Source organism: Talpa europaea (genome assembly GCF_964194135.1).
Source record: "Talpa europaea genome assembly, chromosome: 2".
In the NCBI taxonomy this organism is placed as follows: Eukaryota; Metazoa; Chordata; class Mammalia; order Eulipotyphla; family Talpidae; genus Talpa; species Talpa europaea.
Window position 1 is genome coordinate 377,991 of NC_140068.1, and position 17,765 is coordinate 395,755.

General features: G+C 68.8%; 1 protein-coding gene across 1 annotated transcript; it reads left to right on the forward strand.

The window, feature by feature from the left end:
- Nucleotides 1-684: 684 nt before the first annotated feature.
- THBS2 (thrombospondin 2) lies at nt 685-15,417 on the forward strand (the record flags this gene model as incomplete). The annotated part of the gene is made up of 21 exons (XM_084228784.1): nt 685-733; nt 2,315-2,871; nt 3,218-3,302; nt 4,020-4,192; nt 4,406-4,546; nt 4,943-5,039; nt 5,969-6,136; nt 6,258-6,434; nt 6,759-6,932; nt 7,670-7,797; nt 7,869-8,021; nt 8,247-8,465; nt 9,217-9,324; nt 9,894-10,053; nt 10,184-10,302; nt 10,696-10,930; nt 12,957-13,184; nt 13,613-13,884; nt 14,430-14,527; nt 15,022-15,161; nt 15,332-15,417. The coding sequence occupies 21 exons, from the start codon at nt 685-687 to the stop codon at nt 15,415-15,417; spliced, it is 3,567 nt and encodes a 1,188-aa protein (XP_084084910.1).
- Between the last annotated feature and the right edge of the window lie 2,348 nt (nt 15,418-17,765).

The window sequence follows — 17,765 nt, forward strand, 5'->3', positions numbered from 1 at the left end:
ACCACATATCTCACACACACATCACACACACAACCACACACTGCAAACCACACACACAACACACACCGCACCACAGACACCATACACACCACACTCACACCATATACCTCATACACATACACACATACAACCACATACTACAAACCACAATACACATCACACACACGCACAAAAACTACACACACAACATACTGCAACCACACATACACTCTGCCCACACACACGACAACCACAAACACACGCCCCACACACACACCACACACCACACACACCATCCCACACCACACATACAGACCCTACCACACACACACAAACCCACCACACACCACAAACACACAACACACAAACCTCCCATATGTACCACACACACACCACCCCACACACGTGTCATACACACCACACACACCAAATACAAAAAACACACACCCTACACATCAAAGACACCACACACACACCACACAACCGTCCCCACACCACACACACCACACACACAATATACATGCATCACATACAACACACACACCACACACACCACACACACACCACACAATATACACACATCACACACACCACCCACCACCCACACACCACACGGGGATTACGACGAGCTGTGTCACCTCGACCGCACGTGCCCCTGTCCCCGCTGACCAGTGTCTTCCCCTGCAGGTGCTGGGCGGACGCGGGATGGCCTGGGCTCTGGTCCTGCTGGCCCTGTGGGCCTCGGTTGCTCGCGGTGAGTGCAGTCCTGGGCTGCAGGGGGGCTCCCTGAACGATGAGGGTCTCCCCAAAAGATGAAAGAGTCTGCCCCGAAAGACGAGGGGCTCGTCCAGGAAGCCGTGGCCGGGGAGTCTAACTTGCCAGAATGTTCTGAGCTTCATCTGAAGTAAACGTGCGCATTTAGCACGTGCATCCGTGTAATGTGGAACCCCGGGCTTGGCCTCGGCTCCCCCTCCGGAGTGTGCTTCTGCCGTGCACTTAGCCTTGGGGGGGTTGTTTTTTTAAAAAAAACTTTTATTTATTTAATTTATTATTTATTTATTATTTTTACTCTTTAAGTTGAATCCGCCTCGCCCTGCGCCATGGCCTGGCTCCTGCTCCCGGGGTCCCCAGGCGCCCTCGCGGGGCTCCCTGCCTCACAGTTTGTTTTCTTCCCGCCTTTCCCCACTCACAAGTGGCCCCGCATTTATTTTCCGCGGCCGGTTCCCATGGCCACGTGACACGCAGCGAGGACAGCTCGGCCCCGCTGCCATCCCCCGGGCTGGCACACGGGGCGCCACGGGCAGGCCTTCCTCGCGCGTGAGGCTTTTTTGATTGCGAGAACTTGCTGCAGGTGTGTCGGGAGGCGCCCAGCCAGGGGTGGATTTCGACGTCGTTGCTGACGGGTCCGGGAGGCCGACAGACGGCCCCTCGGGGGCGGTGCCGGCTAGCGCTCGCCACTGCCCCTGCCCTTCCCTAGAGAGTGGCGCCTGAGCCTGTGAGGGCAGCGCCCCCGGCCCGCGCCCGCGGCCTCCCAGCTGCCACCGCGGACGCCCCCCAAATGCGATGGGCCACGGCTGCGGCTGCGGTCAAGCCCGTGGGGACGGCAGGAAAGCGAATGTGCTGGGCTCGGGCTCCGACGACGACGGTGGCCGCGGCCTGTGGTCAGCGGCTTGGCGGGGCGGCGGGTTCAACTCGCCCAGCGGCCGGGGAGCCGGGCTCTCACTTGCCCACGTCAGGTGAAAGCCGCCCGGCTTGAACGTTCTCCGCAGCAAACTGTTTGAAGTCTTCAAATTGTTGCTGCTTTGGAGGCCGACGCTCTTCTTCCCGGCAGCTTGGATGGGGCTGGAACCTTCACTTAGAGCCTCCCCCGGCCTCCCCCGGCCTCCCCCGGCCTCCCCCGGCCTCTCCCGGCCTCCCCCCGGCCTCCCCCGGCCTCTCCCGGCCTCCCCCCGGCCTCCCCCGGCCTCCACCTCTCTCCCCCCACCTCCCCTGGCCTCCCCCAGTTTCCCTGGGCCTCCCCCGGCCTCCTCTGGCCGCCCCCAGGCCTCCTGGCCTCCCGCAGTCCTCTTGGGGAGGGCAGGGCTGCACAAAATCCCCCATGGCCCTGAGTCCATCAGAGATGCCTGGAGTCCAGCGATCCAGCTGCTTTTGGGGAGACCATCCCGAGGGGGCTTCTTTTCTCGGGCTGTCTTCTGGGTTACCGTAGAGCCGAGGGGTCCCCATAGCCCTGCTCTGGGGGAATGGCGGGGCCTGTGGGGTCTGCACAGGGCACACTGCTTGCCCCAGAAGCCCTGCTGGGTGGCGGGGCCTGACCAGGCGCCTCTGTCCCCCACAGCCGGTCACCAGGACGATGGCGCGTCCTTTGACCTCTTCAGCGTCAGCAACATCAACCGCAAGACCATCGGTGCCAAGCAGTTCCGGGGGCCCGAGCCCGGCGCCCCCGCCTACCGCTTCGTGCGGTTCGACTACATCCCGCCGGTGGGCGCGGAGGCCCTGGGCCGGATCGCCGAGGCCGCGCGGCGGCTGGACGGCTTCTTCCTTACGGCCCGCCTGAAGCAGGACGGCCAGTCCAGGGGCACCCTGCTGGCGCTCGAGGGCCCCGGCGCCGCCCACCGGCAGTTCGAGATCGTCTCCGATGGCCCGGCGGACAGCCTGGACCTCACCTACTGGACGGGCAGCGGCCCGCACCAGCTGTCCCTGGAGGACGTGGGCCTGGCCGACTCCCAGTGGAAGGACATCACCGTGCAGGTGGCGGGGGGCACCTTCAGCCTGCACGTGGGCTGCGACCTGGTGGACAGCGTGGCGCTGGACGAGCCCTTCTACGAGTGGCTGCAGGCGGAGAAGGGCAGGATGTACGTGGCCAAAGGCGCTGCCCGGGACAGCCACTTCCGGGTACGTGCTGCGGGGGCAGCAGGTGCGGGACACCGCCCAGGCCACGGCTGCACCCCGGCTCCACGGGGCCGCGCACACCCGCCCGTCCACAGCGTGTCCTCCGCGGGCAGCTGCCCCGGTGCGGCCGGCGGCCCCCGTCCCATCTCTGGCCCGGCCGCCCTGTGCTGCGCCCGGCGAGGGGACCGGACCCATCCTGGCAGGGGGGGTCGACCCCGGGGCGGGAGGGCCCACGCATGCTGCTGTTTCCCGGGTGGCACCCGAGCTGAGTCAGCACCGGGCGGCCCCAGGGGACCAGGCGTGTGTGACCAGCTGGCGGCTCCATCGCCCCTCCTCCCTGTGCCCCCAGGGCCTGCTGCAGAGCGTCCACTTGGTGTTTGAGGAGTCTGTGGAGGACGTCCTCGGCGGCAAGGGCTGCCCGCCCAGCCAGGGAGGTGGGTGCCGAGGGGGGAGCCGCGGGCAGGGTCACCCCTGGACGTTGCCTTGACCTGGAGCTCTCCTCGCCCGCGAGGGTGGCCCTGGCTCGTGCAGGCTGGGCTCCGGCCCGGCGCGTCCACGCTGGGGGCATCAGGTCACCTCGAGGCGCCTGCGGCCTCTCAGGGGTTTCTGACCTGTCCCTGCCGCTGGGGGCGCTCGCTGCCAGGCAGACCCCGCCTGGCTGGCCGGCCCCGGGCCCAGGTCCCAGCGCCCAGCGCGTCCCGCCGTGAGGCCTGAGCTGCCCTTTAAACGCGGGCGTCACTTCTTGGGAGTCACCTAGAGAGAGTCTGACTTTCCTCTTAGGAATATGGAGCTGAGCCCCGGAGGCCCGCGCACCCCGGCTGCGCCCCCACCCAGAGCGTGCCAGGCTGGGCCGTGGGAGAGTGGGGGGGGCCGGAGGGCTGGGGTGGGGACTCCTGAGTCGCCATGGACAGGTTCTGTGTCTGTGCCGGGGCCAGGCCGCCAAGGGCTGCCGTCTGGGGCCGCCCTGAAGGGGCTGAGTTCAGCGAGGGCGGCAGGAAGAGGCGGCGGTCTTGGCGAAGCCCCCCCAGAAGAGGGCCGTAAGGGGCGCAGAGAGCGGGCGGCAGAGGCCAGTTGAGAGGGTGACCGGGTAGCGTGGCGCCCTCAGCGCGGCCCCGGGGCGGACGGGCCGCCTCACCCCCTGTGCCCCGCAGCGGAGGCCAACGCCATCAGCGAGGACACGGACACGCTGCGCCTGAGCCCCCCGGCCGAGCTGCTGGGCCCCGGCGTGTGCGAGCACTCGTGCGAGGAGCTGGGCCGCGCCATCCGCGAGCTGCAGGGGCTGCGCCTGGTGGTGGACCAGCTGCACGAGAACCTGCGCGCGGTGGTGGGTGCCCGCCCCGCCCGGCCCCCCGCCCCGGCCCCGGCCCGCCCCGGCCCCAAGCCCGCCCCGGCCACCCCGGCCCAGGCCCTGTCCCCCGCGTGTCCCTGCCCGTGTGGGGGGCGTCCTGACTCCACTCGCGACGCGGGCCTGGGGCTCGGCTCTTCTGTCTGCGCTCGAGGCCGCGTCTGTGTGCGCTGACCTCGCTGCGTCTTCCAGTCGAGCGACAACCAGTTTTTCTGGGAGCTCATCGGGGGTCCTCACAAGACAAGGAACATGACCGCTTGCTGGCAGGACGGCCGGGTCTTCGCAGAGAATGCGACCTGGGTGGTGGACAGCTGCACCAAGTGTACCTGCAAGGTGGGCGCCTGCGGGGCGGGTTGCCTGTGGGCAGGGCTCCTTCAAGGGGGGCTCCTGTAGAGTGGGGCGCACTCGCCCCCGCAGGGCAGGGTCACCTGCCGGCCACCGCCCCTGGCCCGACTCGCTCGCTGGAGGCGGTCAGCCGGGAGCGGCAGGAGCCGGGTGTCAGCCCAGGGCACGAGGCTGCCCTCCAGGCCCTGGCGCTGTCCTCCGGGAGGTCCGGGTGTCCTCACTGCTCAGGGTGGGTGCGGGCGCAGGGAGCGGGGGCGCCCGTGGGCCCCGGCTCGGGGGGGAAGGCGGGGCTGCCCTTCTCAGGTCTGGGCGCCCCCCGCGGGCTGGGATTCAAGCCGCCCGTGCGGCTCCCGGGTCCCGCGGTGACTCCATCTTCACTTGCAGAAGTTCAAGACCGTTTGCCACCAGATCACATGCCCGCCCGCGACCTGCGCCCACCCGACCTTCGTGGAGGGCGAGTGCTGCCCCTCCTGCGCCCACGGTGAGTGCCCGGACGGCCCGCGGGTGCCGGGGCTGAGCAGATGTGCAGGGGAGGGGAGGAAGTGGCCGGCACTGCCCCCGCCGCCCGCCCTCACCGGCGCCCAGGACGGCCCGCAGGACCTTGGGGGGCAAAGGCAGCCAGGGGCTGGAGAAAGCCGCTCTCCTCGGGGGCCCACGTGTGGGTGCAGGATGGACATGGAGCTCAGCCCCACCCCTCACGCGCGTGGTTTTGAGCAAAATGCATTTTCTGGGCTTCAGGGTCACCGTCACCGGCGGGAGCAGGCGGGAGCGGGCCCTCCGGGGTGTCGCGTGAGCAGCACGGCCTGTGCGGCCAGTGCGCGCCGCGTGCCCATGAGGGGACGGTGCAGGGCAGGGCGGGGGGCGGACACTTGTCTTCGCAGCGTCAGCAGCGCGGCGCCCCTCGGCAGGGCAGGGCGGGACAGCCGCTGCTGAGTCGCTGTCCTCACTGGGGGCCGCGGCTCCCCGAGAAGCCCCTGCGCAGCCACTGCCTCTGCTGGGCGCGTTTGGAGGGCCTTGGAGCTCCTCCAGTGCCCTGTCCTTTCACCCCCGAATTGAAACGCGTCGTGACGCACGCAGCGAGGGAGGTGGTGGGGGCCGGCGGTCCTCTGGCCGTCACGGGCGCGGGCTGGCCGCACTCCCACTGGTCAAGGGCAGAGCAGACGTGAGCTCAGCCACCTCCTGGCCCGGGCACAGGCGGGCAACCCCGGGCGCACAGCAGGCCTCTGCCCCACGCGCTGTGAGCGGCTGCTCGGGCGGCCCCGCCGGCCCCTGCTGGACACAGCCCGCTCCCCAGCGTCCCGTCTGTCCCTCTGTCTGTCCATCCACTTGCTCGCTGGCTCTCGCAGGCGCCTGGGCCTATCCTACTGCGACGGCTGGTCCTGAGCCTGATGGCTTTTTTGTCCCTGGCAGCGGCCGGCGAGGAGGGCTGGTCCCCATGGGCGGAGTGGACCGAGTGCTCGGCCACCTGTGGGCCCGGCACCCAGCAGAGGGGCCGCTCCTGCGACGCCACCAGCAGCAGCTGCCTGGGGCCGTCCATCCAGACGCGGGCCTGCAGCCTGGGCCAGTGCGACCACCGCAGTGAGTGCAGGCGGCGCGGGGCTGCGGGCGGAGGGCGGGCGGGCGGGCGGGCCGGGAGCAGCCAGCCTGGCCGGGCCGCCGCCTGCTGGGCCCAGGGCTCACGGCCACTCCCCCGCGCCAGTCCGGCAGGACGGGGGCTGGAGCCACTGGTCGCCTTGGTCGTCCTGCTCCGTGACCTGCGGCGTCGGCAACATCACGCGCATCCGGCTCTGCAACTCGCCGGTGCCCCAGCTGGGGGGCAGGAGCTGCAAAGGCGGCGGGCGGGAGACGCGGGGCTGCCAGGGCAGCCCCTGCCCAGGTGAGCCGGGCTGCGTCCAGGGCCGGCCTCCTCCTGCCGGCGGGAGTCGAGGCCCAGGCCCCGGAGCCGCCCGCAGAGGCCTGGGGGTGGGGTGTGGGCGGAGCGGGGCGCTGAGGGACGCGGCTCATGTGGCTTCCCGGGAGCCCCTCCGCGGCCCGCGGCCCGTGCAGGGCCTGGCCCAGCCGCAGTCTCGCCTGGAGGAAACCCAAACGCTGGGAGTTTCGCCCTCCACGTGACCCGAGCGCCCGCGGGCCGGGGAAGGGCCTGCTCACCGTCCTCGGGTCCTCCGGGAAGCCCGAGCGCCCCCTCTGCGCTTCTCTGCAGTCGATGGCCAGTGGAGCCCCTGGTCCCCGTGGTCAGCCTGCTCTGTCACCTGTGCTGGGGGCATCCGGGAGCGGACACGCGGGTGCAACAGTCCCGAGCCTCAGCACGGTGGGAAGGCGTGTGTGGGGGCCCCGCAGCAGCAGCAGATGTGCAACAAGCGGCGCTGCCCGATCGGTGGGTGTGCTCGGAGGGTGTGCATGGAGGGCGTGCCTAGAAGGTGTGCATGGTGTGTGTGCACGGAGGGCGTGCGTGGTGTGTATGTGCGGAGGGTGTCTGTGGTGTGTGTGCGTGGAGGGTGTGCGTGGAGGGTGTGCGTGGTGTGTGAGTGGAGGGCATGCATTGCAAGGAGGCGTGCGTGGTGTGTGTGTGGAGGATGTACATGGTGAGTGTGCGTGGAGGTGTGCGTGGTGAGTGTGCGTGGAGGGCATGCATGGAGGCGTGCATGGTGTGTGTGGAGGACATACATGGTGTGTGTGCATGGAGGGCATGCATGGAGGCGTGCGTGTTGTGTGTGTGTGGAGGCATGCGTGGTGAGTGTGCGTGGAGGTGTGCGTGGTGAGTGTGCGTGGAGGGCATGCATGGAGGCGTGCATGGTGTGTGTGGAGGACATACATGGTGTGTGTGCGTGGAGGGCATGCATGGAGGCGTGCGTGTTGTGTGTGTGTGGAGGCATGCGTGGTGAGTGTGCGTGGAGGCGTGCGTGGTGAGTGTGCGTGGAGGGCGTGCATGGAGGTGTGCATGGAGGCATGCGTGGAGGGCGTGCGTGGAGGGCGTGCGTGGCGTGTGTGCTCCCAGTCAGGTCCCCACACGTGCCAGCCGAGCCTGCCGGGAGTGTCTCCCCACCTGGGCGCCGCCCGGCGAGGTGCCCCCGGTGGAGCTCCGCCCGCCTCACGGGCCGCCCTGCCCCGCAGACGGCTGCCTGTCCAACCCCTGCTTCCCCGGGGCCGAGTGCAACAGCTTCCCCGACGGGTCCTGGTCCTGCGGCTCCTGCCCGGCCGGCCTCCTGGGCAACGGCACCCACTGCGAGGACCTGGACGAGGTGGGTGTGGGCGCCGCGGGGGCCGGGGCGGGGGGGGGTGCCGGCCGGGCTCACGCGCCGTGTCCCCCCAGTGCGCCGTGGTCCCGGACGTCTGCTTCCCGATGGGCAAGGCCCCCCGCTGCGTCAACACCAACCCCGGCTTCCACTGCCTGCCCTGCCCCCCGCGCTACAAGGGCAGCCAGCCCTTCGGGGTCGGCCTGGAGGCGGCCAGGACGGGAAAGCAGGTGAGGCGTCTGGGCGGGGGCCAGAGCCCGGGGCGGGCCGGCTGGGGCGGGGGACAGGGGGCAGGGGGGGGCTGGAATGCCTCGGCGTGGGGGAGGGGTTGCCGCGGTGGGGCCTCGCCTCGGCCGCCCTGACCGCAGCGGCTGCCCCCGCCCGGGCGCGGCTCAGGCCCTTGTGGGGTGGGGCTCGGGGGTCGGGGTCCCCGTCGAGCCGCGCCCTCGCCGCAGGTGTGCGAGCCCGAGAACCCCTGCGAGGACAGGACGCACAGCTGCCACCGGCACGCGGAGTGCGTGTACCTGGGCCACTTCAGCGACCCCATGTACAAGTGCGAGTGCCGGACGGGCTACGCGGGCGACGGGCGCATCTGCGGGGAGGACTCGGACCTGGACGGCTGGCCCAACAGGAGCCTGGTGTGCGCCGCCAACGCCAGCTACCACTGCGTCCAGGTGGGGCCGCGGGGGCCGGTTCAGAGGTCAGCCTACCTGGGGCAAGTTAGTGGTCTAACAACGGGGAGCCCCAAACCCTCGGGCCCCCGGCTCCCCCGCGGCCCCACCTTTGCGGGCACGGAGAGGCGCTGGTCAGGGGCTGCGGGCGGCATCCCTGAGCCCCGGGCCCTGTCCCGAGGCCTCGCCAAGCTCCTGCAGCTTTCGCAGAAACTCAGGCAGTTCAACGCCAAGACCGCGCGTCCCCCAGGGTGCGGGTCACTTGAGGACGAATCACGGCAAGACCCTGCTGTTCCCACGACGTCCCTGCCCTGGGCGCCGGCCCTCGGGCTCAGTCCTGCTTCCCGTCCTGCCAGGCCCACCCGTGCCGCCCGGTCCCGGGGCTGCGCCTGGCGCCTCCGCCCTGGTGTTGACGTCCGCTTGGCCCAGTGTCCAGTCGTCACAGCGGACGGAGCGGAAACCCACATTGTCCGCGCGCTGGGACGCGGGCTCCGGCGAGGCCGTGCTCTGGCGGGCCCTCTGAGCGGCCACGGCGGGGGACGGGCGCGGGCTGGCTCTTGGGGGGGCGGGCTGGCTCCGCGCCCGTCGGTGCCTTCACTGGGGCCTCGGGTGTGGGCGGAGGGGGCCCCATCCCACTTGTGGGGTGCGGCCGGCCCAGGTAGCCCCAGAAGCAGGCTGTGCTGGGGCTCCTGCCCCCAGGGACGCCCGCGCTTGCTCTGGCCGCCTGGGGCCTGACCGCCAGCGCCCCTCGCAGGACAACTGCCCGCTCCTGCCGAACTCCGGGCAAGAAGACTTTGACCAGGACGGCGCCGGCGACGCCTGTGACGAGGATGACGACAACGACGGGGTCACGGATGAGAAGGTGGGCGGGGCCCAGGAGCAGGGCCTGGAGGGGGGCCTGGTGGGTGGGGGCCTGGTGGGGGTGTGGGGGGCCTGGCAGGGGGCCTGACGGGGGTGGGGGCCTGGCGGGGCCTGACGGGGGGTTGGAGGGCCTGGCAGGGGGCCTAACCGGGGCGGGGGGCCTGGCAGGGGGCCTCGCGGGCAGGGTGTGCTCCGTGGCACCAGGGCATCAGGCCCTCCTGAGGCCGGTGCAGGCAAGAGCCCGGGCCACAGCGCAAGCCGCTGAGCTGCGCCTCACTGTGCCAATGGGGGCCGCCTGCCCCTCGGGCCCGAGCGTGTTGCCATGTCCGAGGAAAGGCCTTTTCCTGCACAACAAACGATTTAACATGGCGGCTCGCACCCCGGCCTCTGCCGGAAGTGGGGCGCCCGCAGCCAGGAAACGCGTGTCCACACGCCAATGGACGACGGGGCATCAGGCGTGTCCTCCGGCCCCGCTGCCTCCTCTCCAGCACTGCCTGACCGGGGTGCCGGACGCCCGGGGGAACCCCGCGAGGACCCGGCCTTCTCTGAAACCCCCTCGCCCTTCCCTAGGACAACTGCCCGCTGCTCTTCAACCCCCGGCAGCTGGACTACGACAGGGACGAGGTGGGGGACCGCTGCGACAACTGCCCGCAGGTGCACAACCCCGCCCAGATCGACACCGACCACAACGGGGAGGGCGACGCCTGCTCAGTGGACATCGATGGGGACGGTCAGTCCCGCCTGCCCACCGGGCGTGGCCAGCTTGGCTCCGTCCTGTGCCTGTCATGTGAGCGATGGTTGCGTGAGGCGAGGCGGGCGGGGCGGGGCTGACCACCGGCCTCCTCACCCGCGCCCCGCAGACGTCTTCAATGAGCGTGACAACTGCCCCTACGTGTACAACACGGACCAGCGGGACACGGACGGCGACGGCGTGGGCGACCACTGCGACAACTGCCCGCTGGTGCACAACCCCGACCAGGTACCGCGGGCCGGGCAGCCGGGGGGCCAGGCCCTGGCCAGGGGCGCGTCAGGTGAGCGGCCAGGAGATGGCCGGGTGTCAGGTACAGCCTCGGTGTCCGTGGCCCCGGGAAGCCCCGAGCACAGCTCTTGCCCTCTGCGGCCTGTGGGGTCCACGAGGCGCGCCGGGCCCCCGGCAGGGCCTCTGCTGGTCCCGGGCCCTGTGGCTGCCTCCGTCGCCTCCGGGGCCTTCTGCAGCGCCCGGGTCTGAGAGGGGCAGTGGGGCCCGTGGGGCAGGCGGGCTCTGCCTGAGGCCTGCACCCACCAGCCCTGCGCCTGGGGCCGAGGGTGGCAGAGGCCGGGCCCGGCAGTGGCGGCCTCACTGGACATCCCTCTCCCCGCCGGCCGCCTGCAGACCGATGTGGACAATGACCTGGTGGGAGACCAGTGTGACAACAACGAGGACATCGACGAGGATGGACACCAGAACAACCAGGACAACTGCCCCTACATCTCCAACGCCAACCAAGCCGACCACGACCAGGACGGCCAGGGCGACGCCTGCGACTCCGACGACGACAACGACGGGATCCCCGACGACAGGGACAACTGCCGGCTGGTGTTCAACCCCGGCCAGGAGGACACGGACGGTGGGTTTGCAGCGCGGCCGCAGGCCCGGTCGTCTCAGGCTGCGCCAGCCCCGGGGAGGAGGCGCCCCGCGAGCTGGGCAGTGGTGGCAAGTGGCTGCAGGGAGGGCGGGCAGCGGTGCTCGAGGACGCAGACATGGCAGGACATGTGAGAAAGACGCTGTGGCCCAGCAGCCGTGTGGCGGGGCTGCGGCAGCTGGGCCGGAGGGCAGGGCCCCAGGAGGCGTCTCGCGGCTGGCACACGGGAGTGGTGCTCGGCGCGGGGCACAGGTGCCTTTGCTCCTGAGTCCTAGTGGTTCCGCTGGCTTGGGGGCCCCAGGGGCACCCAGATACGGTGTGTTGGTGACTGAGCCCACGTGGCTGAGAAGCACAGGAGGGTTCCTGGTCTGACGGCCCCCCAGGGAGCCCCAGGATGCTCTGTCCTGACCCGCAGAGGTCTTTTCCCACAGCCGCTGGGCAGGGTGGGGCTGCTGGCCTGGAGAGGGCCGAGGGCCCATCTCGGGGGCCCACCTCTCACAGGGCGTCAGCGCGATGCTGCTGACAAAGGGAACTGAGCACAGACTGAGGAGTACGATGGGGAGGAGTTTCAGTTGACATTGATTCTCATTTTCTTCTAGAACAATCTGCATGGTAACGGGTGCTTGAATAAATCCTAACTGGCTGTAGGACTGAAACAGGGGTAGACAGGGCTGCAAGGCCACAGGCCAGGAGGGCGGCTGGAGTGATGGAACGGCTGTCCACCTGTCCAGGCTCTGAGACCAGAGAAGCCCCCAAAGCCCCCAAAGGCCACAAACCAAAACCCAGGGCCAGGCCCTAACAAAGGACAGGGCCCAGTAAGAGGACAGGTCAGTCTGTGGGCCTCGCCCACACGCACAACTGCCACAGGCCTCGGGCTCCAGGAACAGCCACCCCGGGGTGTATTTTACAAACAGGGAGACAAAGAGCTCATGTGGTCACCACCCAGATGGTCACCACGGTCACCAGGAGTGCTGGGCAGCTCTGGCCAGTGTGATGGTCACCACTGGTCCCGCAGGGGCCGTGTCAGAGACACCCAGTGTCACAGCTCTGTGTGAGCTGTCGGGCGACACCAGCAGCAACAGCTCTTTGCGCCGCCAGGCCGGGGCTCTGGGGCTCCCTTCAGGCATGGAGAAAGACGGAGGCCCGTCCCTGCAGAGGTCGTCGGCTCCGCTCCCTCCTGGAGGGCGGCCGCTGGACGCTGCTTTTCCTCTTGCTTCGGAGCCAGGAGCGGAGTCGGCCCTTCTTTCTTCTTCCTTCAGAGGCTGGAGCCATCTTGTCTTCAGGGGCTGGTGCAGTTGCTCCCTCAGCTGCACCCACCCTGGCTTATGTCCTCGCGGGGCGCCCCACCCCCACGGCCGATTGGACCGTTTTTCAATCCCGTGGCTGATGGGGCCATTTGGCACCAGTCAGCTCACAGCTCACGCCTGCTTGGTCCACTCCACGACCAGCAAGTGCCTGTTACCTGAAGGGCTCCGAGGCGCAACTGCCCCATCCGACTGTGGTGGCGCCAGGAGAGACCAGCGCGGCCGCGGCGCCACCACTGACCCGGTGGTTCCGGTGACAGAACGAGCACTGTAGCCCGTGACTGGCAGCTGCACCATCACCCCACCTGACCCTTCCGGCCTACCCTCACCCCACCCCAGCCCCCACCCAACCTCTCTAGAAAACTAGATGAGAAAACTCAAAAGAAGGGCGTCCACAGCTCCCAGGAGCCCCGAGAGTGAGCCAGCTCCGCCCCGAGTGCTTGTGGGGTGACCAAGAGGCCACAAAAAGTGACCAGAGGGGAGCTGAGACTCAGCTGCCCTCACTGGGCCACATGTGGCCGCACTGGGTTGGGCAGGTGTGGGCTGCTCTGTGGGGTCCAGGCCCCGCCCCAGCTCTCCCATGCGGCCACCTCCGGGCAGCACCTGCGAGCACTGAGGCCCGAGGTCATGGAGGGGCGAGCCGGGCTGCCAGCCCTGCGGGCGTGCTGCGCTGGGGCCTCCCTCCACCGCTGTGTTCCTGGTGACAGGTGATGGGAGGGGCGACATCTGCAAAGACGACTTTGACAACGACAGCGTCCCGGACATCGACGACGTGTGTCCGGAAAACAACGCCATCAGTGAGACCGACTTCCGGAACTTCCAGATGGTCCACCTGGACCCCAAAGGCACCACTCAGATCGACCCCAACTGGGTGATCCGCCATCAAGGCAAAGAGCTGGTGCAGACGGCCAACTCCGACCCTGGCATTGCAGTGGGTGAGCCTCAGGGCGCACCCCCCCACCCGGGGTGCCCAGTGTGCTTGGGAGGGCGAGCCTTGCCACCTGGCCCCCCTCCCTCCTATCTAGCCCCACCTCCCCGGCACCCCTCCCCTTCCCCGGCCCTGCCTCCCTGACCCCGCCTGCATGGTTGCAAGGCCTTGGGCTTGACCTGAGCTGACAGGAGAGCTGAGGCCAACCTCCCTCCCAGGGTCCGGGGGTGTCAGGCCATTTTGCTTCACGCCGAGTTGGTCTCCGACTTCCCACCGCAGGGCTGAGCTGTGCTGGGCCTCCCCGAGCACCTCACAGCTGCGGTGCCAGCCTGAGCAGGACGGGCGAGGGCGCCACCACCCCGTGTGCCCGTGGGGCTGTGGGCAGCAGTCCTGTGGCACCCTTACAGGCCCATGACCAGGCGTCCTCTGCCCCAGGCTTCGATGAGTTTGGGTCTGTGGACTTCAGCGGCACCTTCTACGTCAACACGGACCGGGACGACGACTACGCCGGCTTCGTCTTCGGGTACCAGTCGAGCAGCCGCTTCTACGTGGTCATGTGGAAGCAGGTCACCCAGACCTACTGGGAAGACCGGCCCACCCGGGCCTACGGCTACTCCGGGGTGTCCCTCAAGGTGGTGAACTCCACCACGGGCACAGGCGAGCACCTGAGGAACGCCCTGTGGCACACGGGGAACACGGAGGGGCAGGTGAGCGGCCGCGGCCGGGGTCTGTGGGAGGGAAGTGCCAGGGCTCCCAGAGACAGGCCGGGAACCGACCCCGGAGCCAAGCCACAGCTGTCCTCACAGGCTTCCGGGGGGGCGTCCTGCTGGCCAGGGACACCGCCCGGTCATAGACACAGCTGGTGCTCCCTGTCATGTGGGACCCAGCACTGCCCGGGCAGACTCCAGCCAGCAGGCGTCCAGGCTGAGGCCTTTGTCCCAGGGCCCCACGTGAGGGAGCAGAGGTCTGGAATGGGAGCCCATCTGGGGCCGGTGCCTGCGCCCCAGCCCCGCACCGCAGCTCGGCGCCCCAATCCTTACACCCAGCCCCATGCCCGGAGCCCTGCGCCCCAGCCTGGTGCCCCAATACCTGCACCCCAGCCCCATGCCCCACCCATCGCAGAGACTCCCCCCTACAGTGTGGGCAGAGCCAGCAACTCGGGACTCACAGCCGAGCAGCCCTTCGGTTCCCAGTTGGTGTAAAACTGTCGTGAAGGCTCGGCGTGCGGGCTGAGCTTGAGTGCCACCCCCAGGTCCGCACTCTGTGGCACGACCCCAAAAACATCGGCTGGAAGGACTACACGGCCTACAGGTGGCACCTGATCCACAGGCCCAAGACGGGCTACATGAGGTGAGGCGCCGGCCCCCCGCCCCCCGCAGCCGGCGCACCCCGTGCTCCGGGTTCTTCTGCCTCGGCCGCCCCTTCCCTCCTGCACACGCGGCTCGCTTTCCGGGAAACAGGAAAAGCGTGGAAGAGGGAACATCCAGGCCCCGGGTCCCAGGGGCCAGGGACAGTGTCTCCTCCTGGGGGGCGCAGGACCCAGCGGTTCCCGGAGCCCTGGGGTCCCCTCCCACCCCGCCTGCTGGAGCCGGGCCCTGTGCTGCGGGGGGAGCCCTCTGGGCCCTGCTCACGGCTCCCCAGAAGGGGCTTTAGCACCCGAGGGTCGGGAGGTCCCATGCAGAGACCTGAGTCCCAACAGGGGCAGGACAGGCCCCCCAGAAGCCTCCTCTGCTCTCAAAGGTGGAGGAGGCTGGAGCCTCCCTGGGCCCTGCCTGCCCCCCGATAGGCTCTGGCCGCGCCCACACAGGGGCTCCGTACCCCCTCTCTCCCCTCCCTGGCCTCAGAGTCTTGGTGCACGAGGGCAAACAGGTCATGGCCGACTCGGGACCCATCTACGACCACACGTTCTCCGGCGGGCGCCTGGGCCTGTTCGTCTTCTCTCAAGAGATGGTCTATTTCTCGGACCTCAAGTACGAGTGCAGAGGTGGGTGCCCGCGCCGCGCCCAGGCCGGCCGCCTGGGGGGAGCACTTACGCCTGCGCCGAGCACTGCTGCCCCCAGGCCCAGGCGGGCGCCCCCCCCGACCCCCCACCCCCGCCGGAGCCCCCACTCCTGCCCCCCCGCTCCCCCCCCCCCCCGGTCCCGCTGCCCTCAGCTCCGGCTGCTCCCCCGCAGCATTGCCTTAGAGTGAGCTGGAAACTCAGGTCTTCCGTGCGCGTGTGGGCGACAAACCGGGCCTAGAGCCCGGACACAGTGGCCGCGCCTTGCCGGTCAGAGCCTCGGGGCAGCGCCGAGAAGGCCCCCGGGAGCCTCCTCGCAGCGCAGGGCGGGGGAGAGTTTAGGTGGAGGAGGCAGGTCTTAGGGCGCGAGAAAGTGGATTTGACGGGGAGGCCGTTAGCCCCACGGCCCCTGCACTGGACCCTCCGGAGTCCCTGGTTCGATGCCTTCTGCCCCCTGAGAGCAGCTTAGGCTTTGGGCCTTGCTAAAAATAGAAAGAAGGAGGAGGGGGGACGATGCTCGGCTGTTGACGGGTCTGAGAGTCGGGGTGTGGATGGGGGGCTGGGGGCTTCAAGGCCCGCACCTCTCCACGGGGGGCCGCAGGGAGGAGGGACCACGGGGGAGGCCCGTCCTCTTGCTCTGGAGATGTCTTCTCCCCCGTGTTAGCTTGCTTTCCAAGACACTGCCCCCCCCCCCACCTCCGTTGTGGAAATCCTTTTTAAAATAAAATCGGGGGCCGCCCCTCGTGGCTGCCCGCAGCCTCTGCAGCGCCGGCTCGATCCCCGGCTGCTCCCCGGCCCCGGAGGAGGGTCCCACATGGCGCGCAGACCTCTCCTGCCGCCCGCTGCTCCCCTCAGCAGTGTCCTTCGGTCCTTCTGCCTGCTCTGCGCCCCGCTCTGGCTCTGGTGAATCCTCTCACCCTCCCGCGCTTCTGACTGTACCCCGGTTCTTGTATAAATAAATAAATTTTAAAAATAAAATAAAATAAAGTAGAATCGGGACGTCAGGCCCCTGAGCACGGCCTGCTAACTCGTGGCTGTCTTGCAGACGTCTGAAGGGGACGCCTGTGCTCTGCGATGTACTGTAGCGCCGGCCTCCTGGCCAGCTCCCCCCAGCAGCCTCCGTCCTCCTGGCCCCGCCCAGCCCGCCCCGAGGGCCTTCAGGGGACGAACACCCGGCCCGGCGTGAACGTCCACTCGAGGAGAGCCGTCCGGCCGCGGGGGAGTGAAGACAGCGCGGCCGGCTGCTCCCCCTGTTCAAGAGAACGACGTTTGCACACAGGATGGGGCGCCCCTTGCCCGGCGCCCCCGAGGTGAGGGGCGAGTGCGGTGGCCCCGCGAGCAGGAACAGCGGCACTGAGAACCCCCGGGTGGGAGCTGCTCCCGGTCGCCTCCTGCCGGGGCCCAGAGCGGATCCAACGGCGCAGGAGCCCGGGATGCGCTTCCTCCAGGACGGCGGGCAGCGGGCAGCGGGCTGGGCGGCCGGCCCCTGCGCCTGGACGTCGAGGCTGGCTGGAGCCGACCCCGGCCTGCGCTGGGGGAGCCGGTCAGCACCTTGGGCCCGGGACTCGGGAGCGGGGAGTGTCGCCCCCTCGGGGGCAGCATACTTTGTTAAGGTTCCTGTTAAAAATGTGTTGTTCATATTTATTAAATGAGTATAGAGTGCAGCTCCGCTCATCCGTGACTCGTTTTAAACGCACCACGTCACACCCACGTAGCAAGTTTCTAGAAACAAACACCAGGTAATACTGGGAGACGCAGCCACGGCCCGGCGCCTCCCGTCCCCGCAGGCCCCCGCCGTCTCGACAGTGGCGGGAGCGCGAGGGCTGTGCGGCCCGGCAGCTCTGGCCGGGGCGCCCTCCTGTGCGCTCCGCGCTCTCTGCCTGTTCTATGCACGGAAAGCTTTTCCGACACGCAGGAAAGCTCCGCGTTGCCTTTCCCACGCAAGGCCTGGTCTGCTCAGCCTCTGAGTGGCCCCGGCCCCTGCCGGCGGCGCAGCAGGTGTCTCTGCCGTGTCCAGAGAGAGGGCCAGAGGCTGGGCCTCCCCCGTGCGTTGTGCTGTTGCACAGCGCCGCCCCAGGGCCCCTGGGAAGCTCTGGTCTGGTCTTGCTCCACGGGGGACGGGCAGTGGGGCGGTGGGGGGCAGCTCTGGGCGCACAGCGAGGCTGGGGGTGGAGCGGGGCTAGAGGGCAGGAGCGGGGCTGGGGGCGGGGGCCAGGCTGGGGGCAGGGGAGCAGGGCTGGGGGCAAGGGACGGCCAGGGGCTGGCGAGCAGGAGGCGCCGCGTGCACTGGAATCTTCTGTGAACTATTTATATTTTTAAAACCGACTCCTTGTACGGGTTGATGAAGCTTCCTCTAGCCAGAGACTGTCGTATTTATTTATTTCTTCGCACGGTCAGAGTGTCTCCCCTGAAGCCTGCGCTTAGTTTCAGCCTCGCTTTTGTACTTCAGACACGAACAGCCGGAAATCAACCGTGAAAGCTCCTCTATAAATGAACCTCCCTTTTTCAAAAAGCACGAGCAGAGATTCCCTGGGGAGGCAAGAACCGGCGTCCTGCAGGGGCCGAGGCGCCCCGTGCTCCGCTGGGCGT